Source organism: Rhea pennata, chromosome 1 (genome assembly GCF_028389875.1).
Source record: "Rhea pennata isolate bPtePen1 chromosome 1, bPtePen1.pri, whole genome shotgun sequence".
In the NCBI taxonomy this organism is placed as follows: Eukaryota; Metazoa; Chordata; class Aves; order Rheiformes; family Rheidae; genus Rhea; species Rhea pennata.
The window spans coordinates 146,093,449-146,109,039 of NC_084663.1; the positions used below are offsets into that span (position 1 = coordinate 146,093,449).

Genomic DNA, 15,591 nt, shown 5'->3' on the forward strand with positions numbered 1-15,591 from the left:
TGCTGGCTTCAGCCTGAATGTGAAAGGAGTGGGTAATATCTGCAGCTAGTACATGAATTACTTGCCCTTGTTAGAGTATCACATTTTACACTTTGCTGTTATTAATCATTTTTAGGCTTTATCAAAATAGAAAGCTCATACATGGTTTTCTTTTGTCCTTTTATAAATTACATCTAAAGAAAGGTCAGTGAAGCAATTCTAGGAGGCAAAACTTCTCTGATTCATCCTTGTGAGGTTACCTGAGAAGTTATTGCTCAGGGCTCAGGCTAAATAAATGAATGAAAGCAAACTGAGGTACTAATTCTTTTAATGCCCTCGAAGGCATGATAAGGATGAATTAGGGATAGCATCACTATCAGTGATTAGCAGGACATCTGTATTTCCACTTAGTTACAAGCTTATTCACATTACTACCAAAAGCAATGTGTTTTAAATAATACACTTTGAAAGAACATAAAATAGCATGTGTGCACGCATGCGCACACACACACACGCATGCATACATACACACATTTCAGAATCCCATTCTGCCTGTTTAAGTACTGTCAAGGAAGACTATGCCTCACTGTCAGTGACAGGATGCCAGCACTGACAGTAGCCTAGGTGCTTGCGCTGTCTGTGTGATGTACGTCCCAGCAGCTTAGAAGTGTCAGACTAGCCACTTTCCACTTTCAGTTAATATTGTGGCTGTTTTGAAAGGAATTTATTTCAAAAACATAAGGAAAGCGATTTACACAAATGCCAAGAAAGCACATGAATGTTTTGAAGCTAGAAATGTGGATTTTAACTAGAATTAATTAAACAAGCACCCGTTCCTTTTTTCCCTTTACTTTTAATAAAAAGTAAAAAAAGTAGCCAATTATCATGACTTTTAAAAATAGATTTAGTGGCTATGTCTAAATGAACAACATACACATGTATGTTTCAATTGGATAAGTCTTTGAAGTAACAACGAAATTGCACTCCAAAAGAAAATGTTCACAGTAACTAAGCAGAACTGAGCTAAGTAACAGATGGTACAATGGTTAATATGGTGGTACTGCAGAAATATTTAAAAGAAATAATAGTGTGTTCCCCCTGTAGAGCACTTGGGGCTATGTTTTTCCATTGAAGGTGTTCTTGTGATTCTAGAGTTAGTGATTAATATTGGAAATTTCTTTCAGATACAGTTTTTTGGCTCCTTCATCCAGATTTCACATGTAGTACTATACAAACTTCGTCTATATTGGAAGGAAGGCAAAGTGGGAGCCAGCTGAGGGTTTGTCACAGGGGGATGTATGATGGAAGTCATTCAGGAGCCGAGTCAAGGAGGTATTGTGCTTACGCCTCTTCACAGTTGCAATGCTGTTCCATCGCTTGCCCTGAAGTGTGGGAGATACCTCAGTCTGTGACTCATCCTCACTCCTGGTGCACAGCAGCTCCCTCCACTTCATGGGATTAGTGGTTGGACCATTGAGGGAAGGAGGAGAGTGTGCAGCACCCACTTGCCCTAGGATCCCAGCTCCAACAGCCACATGTGGTATTCTAGGCCTTAAAGAGCATCTGCTTGCTTGCTTGCCTTTTTTTTTTTTTTTCCCCCCCGTTTGTTTAGTTTTTAAGCCCTTGGGAATTCTGACCTGGTTCTTAGTTGGTGATAATTGGCATCCATGCAGCCTGCGTGACCTTTTTGTGGCATAACTTGAAAGTACTTGAGGAACTTCCACAGAAGTGCTCCTGCTGCAAATCAAACCAGATCTTATCTGAGGCATGATGATCTATGCATTTTTTTGATATATGTCCTTTAAATGTCTTTTCTTCAGGAATGAAAAGAAATATATAAGCAGATACTGGAAAGAAGTGAAAGTTGGAGACTTTGTTCAGCTTCGCTGTAATGAAATTATACCTGCTGATATACTGCTGCTCTCTTCAAGTGATCCTGATGGGCTGTGCCATATAGAAACAGCTAACCTGGATGGTGAAACTAACCTAAAACAAAGACAGGTGGTGAGGAGATTCTTAGAGCTGGTAAGTCACCATTCTTAACCCTTGCTTATGATAAAAAATTGTTTTGGAAAAGTAAACTACTCACCAATGCATTCCACACCAGATATATCTGCTTGTTCTAGTAGTGCTGATGAGTTACTGTTACGATTAAAATACTAGCATTTGCCAACAGCTGACCTCGTAATAGTAGCAAACGTTTTACCATAATTTTTCCTCAAATTTGAATAGGAATTGTTTGGGGCAATTGTGTGTGACTGAAAAATATTGAGGGTTTTTAATGGCTTCTATTGTAGCTTGATTTTTGAAAACACATTTTAAGTGTCCAATGAGAAGATATTTTAATATAAACAAGTACTTTTTTTGCCTGCAGACCAGATCAGTTTCAATTAGGAATTCTGCCTAAAACTCCATGTTGCAGAATATCCCTCTAGCATTTGGAGCATTAAAGCTTGTAAGATTTAAAGGGGTAGCATGCATGCATTCTAGAGGTGCTGAAAATTTGTTTTACTGCTCTCTCATTATACTTATCTCTCCCCAACAGCATTGTTTTAAAACAAAGCAAAATCCAGAAGATCAGATACTGTCAGCAGAATTAGAGGAAATTATCTGAAGTTTTACTTGACTTAATAACGTTTTATTTAAATAATATTTATTTGTATGTTCTCCTCTCCCATCCCTCTTGCCAGCTAACTCCAGTTTCCTGTGCTTTGGCTGGGATATGAAAAAAATATATTTTTTCCCTAGAATTCAGCTGCAATCTTTTTTCCTAGTAGCTCTTCTCATTTGACAGGTTATGCAAACTATGGGAGTTTCTGTCCTTATGACTGTCAGCAGCCTGTTGCTGTACTATTACAGCAGCCTGTAATAGTACTGAGGTATATCAACATTAGTGAAGTCATAATTTAACCAATGGGATGAAAATCAATGTGCCTTCCTAATAATTCTTTATGTCGGGCAAAGCCTTTCTGTGAAAAGCTTGTAAAAACATGAGATAAAGACTTGTTTAATCATCAGTGATTCCCACATAAATATTAGACATCACGTGTCAGTTAACACCACGACAAGAAACTTAATCAGCTGCAGGCGAAATGTTTAAAAAACCTTGATTGTTCCAAAGAAGCTAATTGGGTTGCTTTCAAAAGTCCTAACCTGCTCCTACTGAGGGGAAATATGTCCCAGTGGGTAAAGCTCCTGGGAGGCATTTAGATAATGTAGCCCAGTTCTCTGCCAGCACAGAGTTCCTAGATGACCTCGGGCACATTTTAAAGGACAAAAACTAGATGTTGTATATAGTCTACTGAGTACAGGGATGCCTCCATATTCTCAGGTACAGTTATAGGCTAAGGACATATAACAGCTGTCTCAAAAGCAAGAGCCGAGGAGACACCAACTTCCCCGCTCACCGACATTAGATGATCAGTTCTTCATGATTCAAGACCTTCTGACACACTGCAGTAGATGATGGTAAACACAGTAAGTGGGATTTAAATGTCCAAGTACAGAGTATCTCAAGACTGACTTTTAAAAGCCTTGCTGTCAAGGAGAATCCACTGCACAGTGTTAGGTACCCAAGCCTCCCTGGCAGCAGAGGCACAGTTCAGCACTAGGATTGTGATTCCTGGAACCTAGACAGTGAGAACTTCTAGGAATTAGCACCTTGCTCCTGGGAGCTGGGAAACAAAGATGTGTGCCCAAACCATCAACTGTCGAGTCACTCTTCTATCTCTGTCCCAGTGAATATATACATTCAATAATTCAGCTTTAGCAGGAATGCTGAGAGGAAATACCCGTGCGATCTGGTGTTTGGCGTACTTGCTGAAGTTTAGATTGCTGACCCAAGCCAGGCAGCTAGAAAGTTTAAATCTGGGTGTTTTACATATCTGTAAGACTGTTGCGTGGGAGTGAATAGCAGTGTCATTTCCTCCTCCATCAGGTTAAAGGTTTCTGGAGACTGAATTGAGCCCCACAGGGGAAGGAGGCTGAGGAAAGAGTACCTTCTAGGGAATCAAGACTAGATTTATGTCCCAAGTGGCTCAGCACACCAGGGCAGATATGGCTTGGCTTACATGGCTTATCCTGCTTTGCTGAGTGGCATCTGAGAAGGAGTTCTGAGGAATTTAGTTGACCTTAGAGATATCTTTTAGTCAGCATTATAGATCACACTCTTTGAATTTCCAGGCCATCCACCTTCTGCACCTCTGTTCATTGTATTATGATAAGAATATGGCATTTATCTGTCTCAGAAGAATGCCCCCAAACATGAGGATAAATAAATCTTTAGATCACAAGATGCCCAGGTGCAACAACAGTAGGGTCCATAATAAATTTTAAACTGGGTTCAATGACAAAAAGCTCATTCATTTCAATGAAAGCAGGACGGGGCCTCAAGAAGTCCAGTATTGAAAGAAACTCTGAAAGAAAACCACACATGACTACCTCCCCTCTCCTAAAATAGCTGAGAAAGCAGGAAATATCCAAGCCCTGGTTCCTGTGTCAACTAAGTTGTAGGCAAAGTGCACACCTGCAAGTTCCAAGTCCGCAGCAGCTACAGCATCACAGAGCCTCTCTGTAAAAGCATTGCCTAAGTTCCCAGCAGAAAACTTGCCATCCTCATTAAAGTTCTTGCCAAAGCCTGTTGGAGCACACTGTTAATTTATGCAACACCTTCCCTCCACCCCAACTGGTCAGCATATGGTCTTACTGGTTCCTGAAGGTGTTGTCCTGCAGAGGGATACTCGGTGGTGGGATAGAGGGAGCTGCTTGGGAAATGTTGGATGAATAGTAGACTCAGTCAAATGTCATGGAATATAACATGACCCAATTTTGAGGCCCAATTTTGAACTGAAGTTCATTCCTTATCTAGATATGTCTATGTCATCCTTACTGGAGAGGGCTTACTGGTAGATCTCATAAAATACTTTGGAAGAACAAAAATTTTTTGTACCAAATACTGACCATCGTTTTTAACAAACCTCACATGGGCTTGTTCCGAGACCCGTTATAGAACCTCCATCCCAACCCCTTCATACAGTGGACAAGAATACCTTTATATTATTATATTATCATTTTATTCAGGCGAATAACTCTCACTAGCTCTTCAGTACTGTCTCATTCTACAGTACTGTTGTTCAAGCAGGAAGACAAACAAATAGATTATGTAGTCCTAACCCTCCCTTTCCCACACTGCCAAAGTCTTCCCCCACCAGCCTTACAGTACGACGTGCTTGATCATGCGGTTTTTCATAGGACAAGAAACAAAGATTTTTTGGAAGCCTCTTCTTAAACTATCAGCTTCCCATAGCAGGCTTTGAATAATGTCCTTGTAGCAGTATCCCAAGCATTTAAAAGAAGCTGTGTTACAAAGCTTGGCATTTGTGTGTTTCTTGTAGGAACTCACTGATTGCTTTTGAGCACGTGCCTGGGAAGTAGGTCGATAAAGGATAGCTATTTCTATCCTCGTAACTCTACTGGGCATGGGAAAGGGGGGAGGGTAATAGCAGTTGTTTTAAGCCACTTTTATGCTTTCCTAATTCTGTCCCTGCCTTGTGCCCACTCATGCAATTTAAAGTTCACAGATCTACTGCAAACTGCGTTCCATAGAGAGCCAGGTTACCAGTTTGGAAAAGCTGAAGTGCAGTGTGCTCCGGACAGCCCTCTTCCAACCACAGCGCACTCTCCAAATGTCCTTTCAAGGGGAAAGCAAGCCCAGAGCTATTTTGCTGGGCAGGGCTCTGGACCTCTGGAGTGGTAGTCGTTCTGCCAGCACGGTCTAAAGTATTTTTGCATGTCTCTTTTCAGTATTAACAATATACGAGATCAATAGTCACAGGGAGTGTAAAATGACTTAGAGTTCCCCTCTTCCAAACCTTTGCTTAGAGAATACTATCCTGTCACTGGGAAAGGTAGTATCTCTTTTTAGAATGACCCTTGCGGCAGCACTAAGCAATTATAGAAGCAGTTCTGTATCCTTGTCTCCAGTGTTTTGCAGGCATTATTATACTCTAAACATATGCTCAGAAATCCAAGATCAGCATTTGTGGGCTTGGATTAGACCTCTCCGCTTGTGAATTCCAAGAAACTGTTTTCCTTTATAGCACAAGTGACCAGAAATACTGCTTTTTTTTAGCACCACTTTGATTTATCTGAGTAATTTATAGTAGAATGAGAACATATTGCTTGTTATGTTTGTGTATTTCTTAATGAATGTGATTTGTCTGACACGAATCTGTACGTTCTGTACACAGTTCTACATCCTATCGATATACAAGCTGTGAAGACAGTTAATGATGTATTCCTTTGTGGCTGTAAATCTTGTATATCTGAAGACTGTAGTTTGAATTTATGCATTGTTACTCTACATTCACAATAATCAGCACATAAAGAAATTAATTAATAGGATAAAAAAGGGAAAGAAAAAGGAGGCTTTTCAGAGGCTTTTGAACTGTTTCCCCAGAGACTCTAAATCTGGTCTCATTATCCAGATATTACCATGAGAGTATGTGTTAAAATGTTTTAAATAGTCAGAAATGTACTTCTACATTCTCTCTCTTTAAAGTCAAAAAAATAGTGGACTGTCTTCACATTGAAACACAGGTCAGGTCTGTGTGTGCAGCATGAAACACCAGAGAGCTAAGCAAGGAGCAAGTACTTTATTGAACCCTTATGAGTGGTATAATAGTGCTAGCAGTGAGTGGTAAGCATCTTTGGAAAAAACAAGTGTTTCTTGGTATGACACCAGTTTCCTCCTGATTCCTAATCCACCCTTGTTGCTGTCTAGTCACAGCAGCCACTTCTGGTGTGCTGAACCTAATAGGAGATGCATTATGAAAGAAGAATCAATGTGTTTTCTGTATTACTCTACAGGCTGTTTTGCCACCGCACCCTCCATAATTGCTTGTGGAATGTTGTACATGCATTTGAAACATTTTGTCAGCCACTCTTCAGAGCGTGCATAAGCAGATACAGCTCTGACTGCAAAGGCTCAATCCTCCCTTTCAGGTTTCATAAACTTGATTTAGGATATTTTGATAGTATGAATCTAGACTCATGAAAAATATTTACATTTTCTTGCTGCCTTGTAGTACAAAACAAACAAAATACACCACTGTTTTTGCTCAGTATGTCTTTTAACAAAATCCACAAAGATTCACTGTGGATTCTGGAGCAGTTTATAGTTTATTAACCACTGGCCATGTCAGGGGTGTTTATGTGGAAAGCTTCAGTTCAGTTAAAAGCTAAGTTGAATCCAGCAGCTGCCACCCTTTTTGAGAAGATGCATATGTCCCTCTGAGAACTGATAGGGTAGATCCCTCTCTTTTTCTTGTAAGATTATGCCTTTGTTCAAAATAAATTTATACTATCATGATTAAACAGATTTAGATAAACTTTGCAAATGACTTTGTGGCTGCTTATTTAATTTGTCTAAAAAAGTACGTTTGGATTTGGTGTCTGCCTGTATGAGAGGGTTCACTTGCGTGCAGATTAGAATCCAAATAACTTATCAGTCTGATTTCCTTGCAAATCAGTATGTCCACACTCCTGGAATATGTGTAAACTCAGAACCTGTGTTTACTGCAAATACTTTTGCACTTCCACCACAGCCTGGAAGCTAGGCTGAATGGACAGGTCTAGCTTTCATGCCAGCCCTGTCTATTCTTGCACGGTGTTGGAAGCATACTAAGTACAACTAGTCTTAGAGAAACATTCCCACAGTTCCCTCTTCCACGCTTTAGGCCATCTTTACTGTCTCTTCCCCTGTAAGTCCTAAGCAGAAAGTGGTCAGAAGAAAAGATGAGACTGCTTCCTAAAAGGGCTTCACTCTAAGCCTTACTATGTTGGTGCTGCACCACATGTGAGTTTAGATTTGGAGGAGGGCAGCTCATACTATCTGGGTGAAAACAGCTCATGAAGTGGACACAATATCTCACTGTAGATATTCACTTTGCATTCAAACTCTTTTTCTTCAGTTTTCTCCCTCAAAATTTTTTTTTTCAAGTTCTGATTAACGCTATACTAAACTAAGATTTCTCATGTAGCCACCATCTGTATGGGTGAAGTAGCCCAATTTGAGAGAACGGCTAAAGTTAAACCAGCACAATTCCCGGGTGAGACTAGCTTTCATTCATCTGCTGAGAGGAGCTCTTTATCTCGAAGAGTCTGATAGGGTCTTCTAAAGCAACACTGCTTTAAAGCAACAGGCATGGCCCTATCACTCTTTGTCCCGCTGATACCCTCACACATCTGTAAAGAGCCAGCTCTGTACGTGCATCCAGCCAAAATTATCAGGAATGGTACTGTATAATAATCAAGTGAATGTGATCAACCAGCATGCTCAGTCTCATTTAGACGGTGAGTACTTAAAAGGATAGAATCAGGCCACATGAACAGTGGAGACATTTCTGGTGTCTTTTTGTGGTTGTACCTTGTGCCTTTCTTTTTTCCAGTATTTTGAAAAGGTTCACAAGGCTAAGAAAAATGACTTGAAAATTCCAGACATGCACATGTTAAAAAAGCAGATTATTGCTCCATCCCACACACATTGCCAAAATTAGATTTCCCTGAGGGAAAAGAAAGTTAAAAAAATAACCATCCAAACAAAAGAAAATAAATGTTTTCCCCCATGTACTACTAGCATATTAAATTAAAAACTATTATTTTTTACATTCTAGCTGAAGCTTTTAGTGAAGCAAGTCTTTTAAAAATTCCCAGACGTCGTGAATATGATTATGTAGTCTTCTTGTGTTTCTCAGTGCAAAATGCTAGTATGTACATACCATGAAAACCTATGTTCAAAGTCACATCTTAAATGTTCAGTAAATTTCTCTGATGAAACCGAAATCACTACGAAAAGCTCAATGTCTATACTGTTCTTTTTAATATATTTTTTGGATAATACCACGTTCAGAAACAACTTCTATAGAAACTATGGACATGTCTGTCTAACAGAGAAAAGTATCGCAGCTGCACACAGAATGGCCTACTGCAGAGCAGGCCTGAGTCAGTGGTTTTGTATTAGCTACAAATCCATAAGAGATGCTAAGAACAGTTTTTCACTGTGCCATTTTACTGTGGCATTTAGTTAGTAGTCTAGGGGGGAGTTGTTTAGTTTGTAGTTGGGGGGTGAGGGGACAGGATGCAAGTTTTGACAAACTCAGGAATTGTGGTTCACTTCCTGTTGGGTTGGTTTCAAGCAAGATGATCATCTCTTTCTAGTTTCCATTGTGCAGGTGTCCAGACCACAGTTTTGGTTGTCAAGACTCATCAGAGGGACAAAGGATTTGAATAACTGTAACAGAAAATTTTGGGTACCTTAATTTAAGCATTGGCAAAAAAATAAGAGTCCAATTTGAATGGGTGCTAAGTCCTTAACTTTTACCGTTGACATTGGCTGTTTATTTTTTGTGCCTAATTGTGAATGATAGGAGATAAATTCATGAATCTAAGTTTGAACATCCTGGCTGCGAAGGACCTCCTATCTTTAGGATAATCCTTCCTGCACCGGTAGAACAGTGGTGAAGCCACATAAGGAAATGTATCATGCCTGTTCTTGTGCTGCAGCTGACCTCTAAAGAGGTAGCAGGTTTCATTCTCCGTGTGGCAAGTCTCGCATCTCTCCAATCCTTTGTTTCTGTGAATAAACGTTAGAAAACAAGAAAGCATTTCAAGTCTGGAGAGAAAATGAAATACTCTACTGCTTTCTTGCTATAGGAGAAGTAAACATATACATTTAAATCAAGGAGAGGTTTTCCCAATCAGATCTTCTTTTCTTGTTGGTTTGTTGTGACTTTTCTAATCTCCTAGCCTAATTCAATTTTACTAAAAAAAAAGAGTTTTATTTCTGGGATTGCTTATTCCTTAGATTTGCATTGGCTTGTCATCTGAGAGGGCAAAATATCTGGAATATTTATTCTTAGAAATGGTATGTTAATCAGATGCTGAGAACTCCTGCTTTTAGACGCAGGAGTTTGGAGCTGGAAGCATACCACAACTTTCTAATCTGATACCATAACCTAATTTGCAGTATCAGTGATTAGGAAAAGATAGAAGGACTTTCTTTTCCACAGCAGGAAGGTTTACAGTAAGTATTAAGCTGTGTGTAACCCCAGCAGTGGTGACATAGTCTCGCTTTCCTTTTGGAAGCAGTGAGGTAGAGAACAAGTTTTTTTTTCTGCCTGAGAAACTAGAGCAACAGTATGAGGAACTCCTCTGTTTATCTCAACATCTAGGATGTGAACTTAATCCCACTTCTCTTTTCTCCACCTGCTACCCTCCAAGTCCTTTATTTGTTTTAATACTAATAAGGCTACAAAGAGCAGTAAAAGTTTGCATTAAAGTCCTTATTACATGGGAAGTGGCTGACCATATGTCTCAAAACTGTTATTTGTAATAACTTATGAAAATTTCCATTCTTTGGTTATACTCAAGTTCGTACTTTCAAGGTCTGCTATGACTGTGTTGGTTAGACAGTTTATATATGCATGCACATATATGAGAGAGAGAAAGCTATGGTTTTACTGTAGGTACGTGACTTGAGAAGATACTGCCCTCAGCATAGAAGTATAGTGCTTATACTTCCATTTGGTTTTGAATTAAAAATGTCAATTGTGCGTACAAATTTATAGGCAGCAGTGCTGATTTACTAATTCAGCTTTCTTATTGACACACTAATCCCTTCCAAAGGGAAGAGATTTTGATGTTTAACATAGAACATGATTAGAAAGCATGTATAAGTTGCTAGGAGCATTACTGCCCTCTCTGTATTTTTTCCAGGCATGTTTGCCTATTAAATTTTTGGCCTGACTTGGTTAAAGAGCAGGTTGAAAAACAATCTATTATGGCTAATGTATGCTCATATGCCTGCATAGCCATGTGGCCAGTATGGTTAAGATCACAGGCATCTGACTTACAGGGTGTTGAAGTATAGCAGGAAGGGATAAAGGTGGCTTTATCTTGCTGGTTACTACAGGGAGTTATTGAAGAAAAGACCTAGGCAGGATCTCCATAATCCTTCTGCGTGCCTGAGGTGTGAAGCTGCTTGCAGGGCTCAAGAGGGAAGTGAACCTTAATAGCTAACCCAGTGATACATGTTTATCCTCGGAGCTCATTTCCCAGCTCTATTGTCCAGTTTTGCAATTGGCAGTGTGCTCATGATTTTCTTTTCATAAGTCTTCTGCAAACTGCTGGTGTCTGCAAAGAAAAACAACGCACTGAACTCCTCCAGCTTTTGAGAAGGTGTGCTTCCCTTTATCTCTGAAGTCTTCAGTGTATTGTTTGAAAAGGTATTTGTTCAATAAAACAGGTAGTAGATGAGAATGGACAGACAGGACAGCAAAACCGTTACCTAAAAGCGTTTTGGCAGCTCTCTAGACTTCCCTCTTGTACTCTGCATGCCAGTCACAGCCTTACTGTTCTCAGATTGATTGTTAATCTTCATATTCTTCCCACTACCCTCCCAGTAGGGCTAGAAGGGAAGTTCAGAAACAGCTGGGATTAAGTGGGGAAGATGCATTCTTAATGCTGTGTTTGAATTAGGAGCGTTAGTAGAGCAGGCGTGCGATGATGAATATTGTTATTAAGATACGATTCTAAGCAAAGACTGCATGCTAGTGTCCAACTTGGAGAGTTTTTCATAGTTATATAACCTTCACACATTAAAGACGCTAATGGAAAGACTGACAAAACTGTAACAGTACTGATATGAATGCTGCTCTGTAATACTTGAAATGAAAGATTTATTTTCATTAGGACTGCTTCTTTGCCCTACACTTTTCTTCAAATGGTGAGGACTGGCATCTCTAAGTAATCTGGGAGGTTGCTGAGTGTTACAGATTTCATATTACAAATCAAATTTCACTCAAATCTTAGGAACATTTCTTGCACATAATGCCTTGAAATGTAAAGACTGTGTTATCCAGATTTCATGTCTTCAGGATAAGTGAGATGGGCACGTCAGGCTTTGGTGCACGTAACTGCATCCTGGCGCTGTAGCCTTTAGTGGCAGGTTTTACCATTCATAAGAAAAGCCTCCATCACGAGCCACACACTCTGCTGCCATGACTCTGGAGTTCTGTTTTTCATTTATGAAACAATGTAAGAGAGGTACTTGGCATTTTCCTCTTCTTCTTGAAGGGTCTTAGGTTTTCCTGTTCTTTTTCTGGCAAAACTTCGTCCCACAAGTAGTCTGACTCGCCAGCTGCCCAGCGTGAGAGCGTGAGAAGGCCAAGGTATATTTGGAAGCTAATGTGAGCTGTTGTGCTACCAAATTAAAATGACTGTACAGGCACTAAGCAAATTAAATTTTTTTCCCGTCAGTTTTGAAACGCAGCAGAAATACTGTTGGAAACATCTCCTAAAAGAAGAGAGTACTGTCGAGTGGGGAGGGTTGCATCTCACTGCAGACTATGCAAACGAAGCCAGGGAAAGCCACTGGAGGAACAGGGCATGCTATATGCGGAGCTTTGTGAGCCTTTAACAGGCTTGGTCTGTGGCTTAAGAGCTGAGCTCATGTTGAGGTTGGTTCCTATGGACTAGGAACCCATTCACTTATTTCAGCAGCTGGCCTTTGGTACAGGTAGCTCCTACTTTGTTAAATGTTCAGATCTGGATCCATATTTCAGCTTTAACATATTCTATTTCCTGACCACTTGCCTGCACTGCAATACTCAGTCAACTGGTTCTTTCACATCACTATCATTTTCAATGCATTGCTAAGAATTGCCATCATTCTATGGGGTGTTAGAGTATACAGTGTTGTATATGTGTATTTTCAGCATTGTTAGCATTTTATTTTGGGACTGTGTTACCCTGTGACTGACTAAAAGCAGTTTCTTCAGCTGGCTGTCATAGAACTTTTGAGGTTTTCATAGGCCTTACAAACAACACATTTTTTTCCCTACAGGCGGAATATTGTGCTATTCCCTCATAATATTTTCTATTTTTACTTACGTCAGCGAGAGGAAGATCAGCCCTCTAACATGTATTTGGCTTGCTCAGCTGTTCCAGTGTTTCTAAATACTGAACATTTCTGTTCCCTTTATACAAACACTTTGAAAAAATCCAATTATAGTAGTAGTTGTCAGTGTGGAAAACAAAACTATTAAATTCTGATGTATGGCTAGATCTTCTTAGTTCCTAAATAGCATAGATCAAACTGTTTCTTCTTCTTCTTGTGAATTAGTGGCATAGATAAATTCTGCCAGGAAGACTAATGCAGTTTAGACATTAAAACATTTCACTGTTTTAGTATATAAACAGTCTTCATGCTTTGGATACGTAAAATCAATATGTAATTCCAGTTGCACATTAATAAAAGGTCAGATTAATTTTATTTGGTAAATGTAGTGTGCTGCTGTATAAAGCGATCATAGGTGGACCAATGTTTTAAGGGAATAAATTCTTACTGCAGTTAAAAGCTTTTAAACTGGAAAGCTGTTTTTCTGGCTGAAGCAGATTTTTGTCTATTAAGTATTTCCTTTGAGTTGCCCCCTTGACTTCATTTCTCCCTGTCTCCCTCCAGACATACAAGTCAAAACAAATACTAGACTCCTCATCCAGCAGTTTTACTTCAAGGAGAAGCCTGTGTAAGATCCCCACCATATCCCGTAAAGAGACTATGATGAGTGGGTAACTGTCCCTCTGATGCAAGGGCATCTTGGTGTACTTATGCCATCCTAGTGAAAGAAAGGACCAAACATCAAACTCAAGTTTCTGCAACGGTAAAGTAGGGCAGGTGAATAAAGGAAAGCATTTTAATGCTATGTATTATTAATAACACTAGCAGGCCATTAAAACACCCATATAACACGCGTTCAATGAAGAGGAATATGTTGTTTGAACATGGTGTAACTGTCAAACTAAATCATTTGGCAGAGCAGCATGTTTTGCTTCTTGAGCTATGACAGTTCGGTATGGTTGCCAGCAGAGCCAGAACGGTTGGCATTTCACTGTCGAGATTCAGAATGATGTTACAGCTGAGGCTCCAAAGTCTCCTTTTTTTTTTTCTTTTTTGTGACAGGTCTCTACACTTACTTCATCTCTCTACCTCTTGTTTCCCACTCATCAACAGTCACCTGAGAGATACGGGGCGGTGACTTATTTTAAGGGAAATCTTAAAGAAAACACTTTTCCTTTAGCATACCATTATGTTTTCTTCTCCTGTATACATTTCTGCTTCCCTCAAGAGACACAGCCCAATTATTCAGGACCTCAAGTTATTGTTTTAAATGGAACTCTTTATCAGGTTTAATTGGTTTTAGTAGAGCATTAAAGCCTAGTCACAAAATCCTTTACATCTGCAATTTTAACTAACTTTCATTTGATGTTCAGCTTTGAGAGAATCAATATTTGCAGATTTCTACAATCTGCAAAAGTCTGCTTATATAAGGAAAGTAAGTCTTCCCATTGCTGTGTATAGAATAGGAATATAGTTCCTAAAAATTTAAGAAACTGAAACAAGTAAGATTTATAGGTAACTTATCAAACTTCTTTCCTAGTAAGAAAACTCCTGAAAAAATAAAATATGTTCTATGGAATCCTTGAGTACATTAAATTGCTACTAGAAGAAGTACTATCTGTCGTTTTGACAAGTTTCAGCCTTTCAGAAAATACTTATGATTTCCTAAAGGTCAGCACTTTTTCAGAAGAAGGCAGTGAACTAGCTTATGTTACTTTGGTGAAATCAAAATGAAAGCCTGGTATTTGAGGAAAGTGAGGCTCTAACTATTGAATCAAGTCCCTGCTTCTCTCTTTTTTTTTTTCCTACTTTTTCTCTCTTTTTTCCCTTTTTTTTTGTTTTTGGTATGCCATGATACAGCATAAGAGTTAAGCAAGAGTTGTCCTCTTTTTCTTCAGTAAGTGCATTATTTCATACTGCAGAAACCTGAAAGATCTGTTCTTAAAGTGGTATTACTAAAAAAGAATTCTTACACTAAAGTAGTTTAATAATAATCAGTGACTGAAAGCTTCCAAAATACAGAACATAAACATCCAGAGTGTGGGGATATACATGAATGTTTTTGTGCATTCATGGTTGACCAAATGATGTATTTCTACTTCTGAAATGCTCAAACCTTATGGGAAGAAGTGATTGAAATCTTTTTTCACATTTTTCAAGACCATATTCTGACTTAAGAGAACTGTGTTGTACCATGATAGGAGCAGCAACAGGTTCCTGGTGTTTTGACTGGCCACACATCACTGGACAAGACATGCTGCCAAATTTATCTTTTCATCCGCTATGTGCAGGCCTGTGTTCATTTGGTTGTTCTGGCAGCATTTTCCAACCAGCCAGCCATTCCTCCAGAGGATAGGCAACCAGACATAATTTGGGGGTTTAGTGTTTGAAGTAACTTGCATACTGTAGTTAGTATACGCATAGTACAGCTTGGAACCCCTGTTGTACTATTATAATGCTCTGATACCATGATTGTGATATAAAATTGAAACCGCACTGGAGGAAGAACATCAGGCTGAAAGACCAACAGAGCATTAAATTGGAGCGCCTATGAACGATGCTTGCATCTGTGCTTGCTGTGTCAAAAAAAAAAAAAAAAAAAAAAAAACGGGGACAATACCTAACATTTGGAAAAGAGCTGCAGCAGTTGCAGTGAC

General features: G+C 39.3%; 1 protein-coding gene across 3 annotated transcripts in view; it reads left to right on the forward strand.

Annotated features, from left to right (window-relative positions):
- The window catches only part of ATP10A (ATPase phospholipid transporting 10A (putative)), a 116,435-nt gene that overhangs the window by 45,161 nt on the left and 55,683 nt on the right, over positions 1 to 15,591 (forward strand). For all 3 annotated transcript variants that reach the window (XM_062601566.1, XM_062601567.1, XM_062601568.1), the window contains exon 2: positions 1,800 to 2,004. In XM_062601566.1, the coding sequence (XP_062457550.1) occupies positions 1,800 to 2,004 (205 nt within the window). The remainder of the gene's footprint in view (positions 1 to 1,799; positions 2,005 to 15,591) is intronic.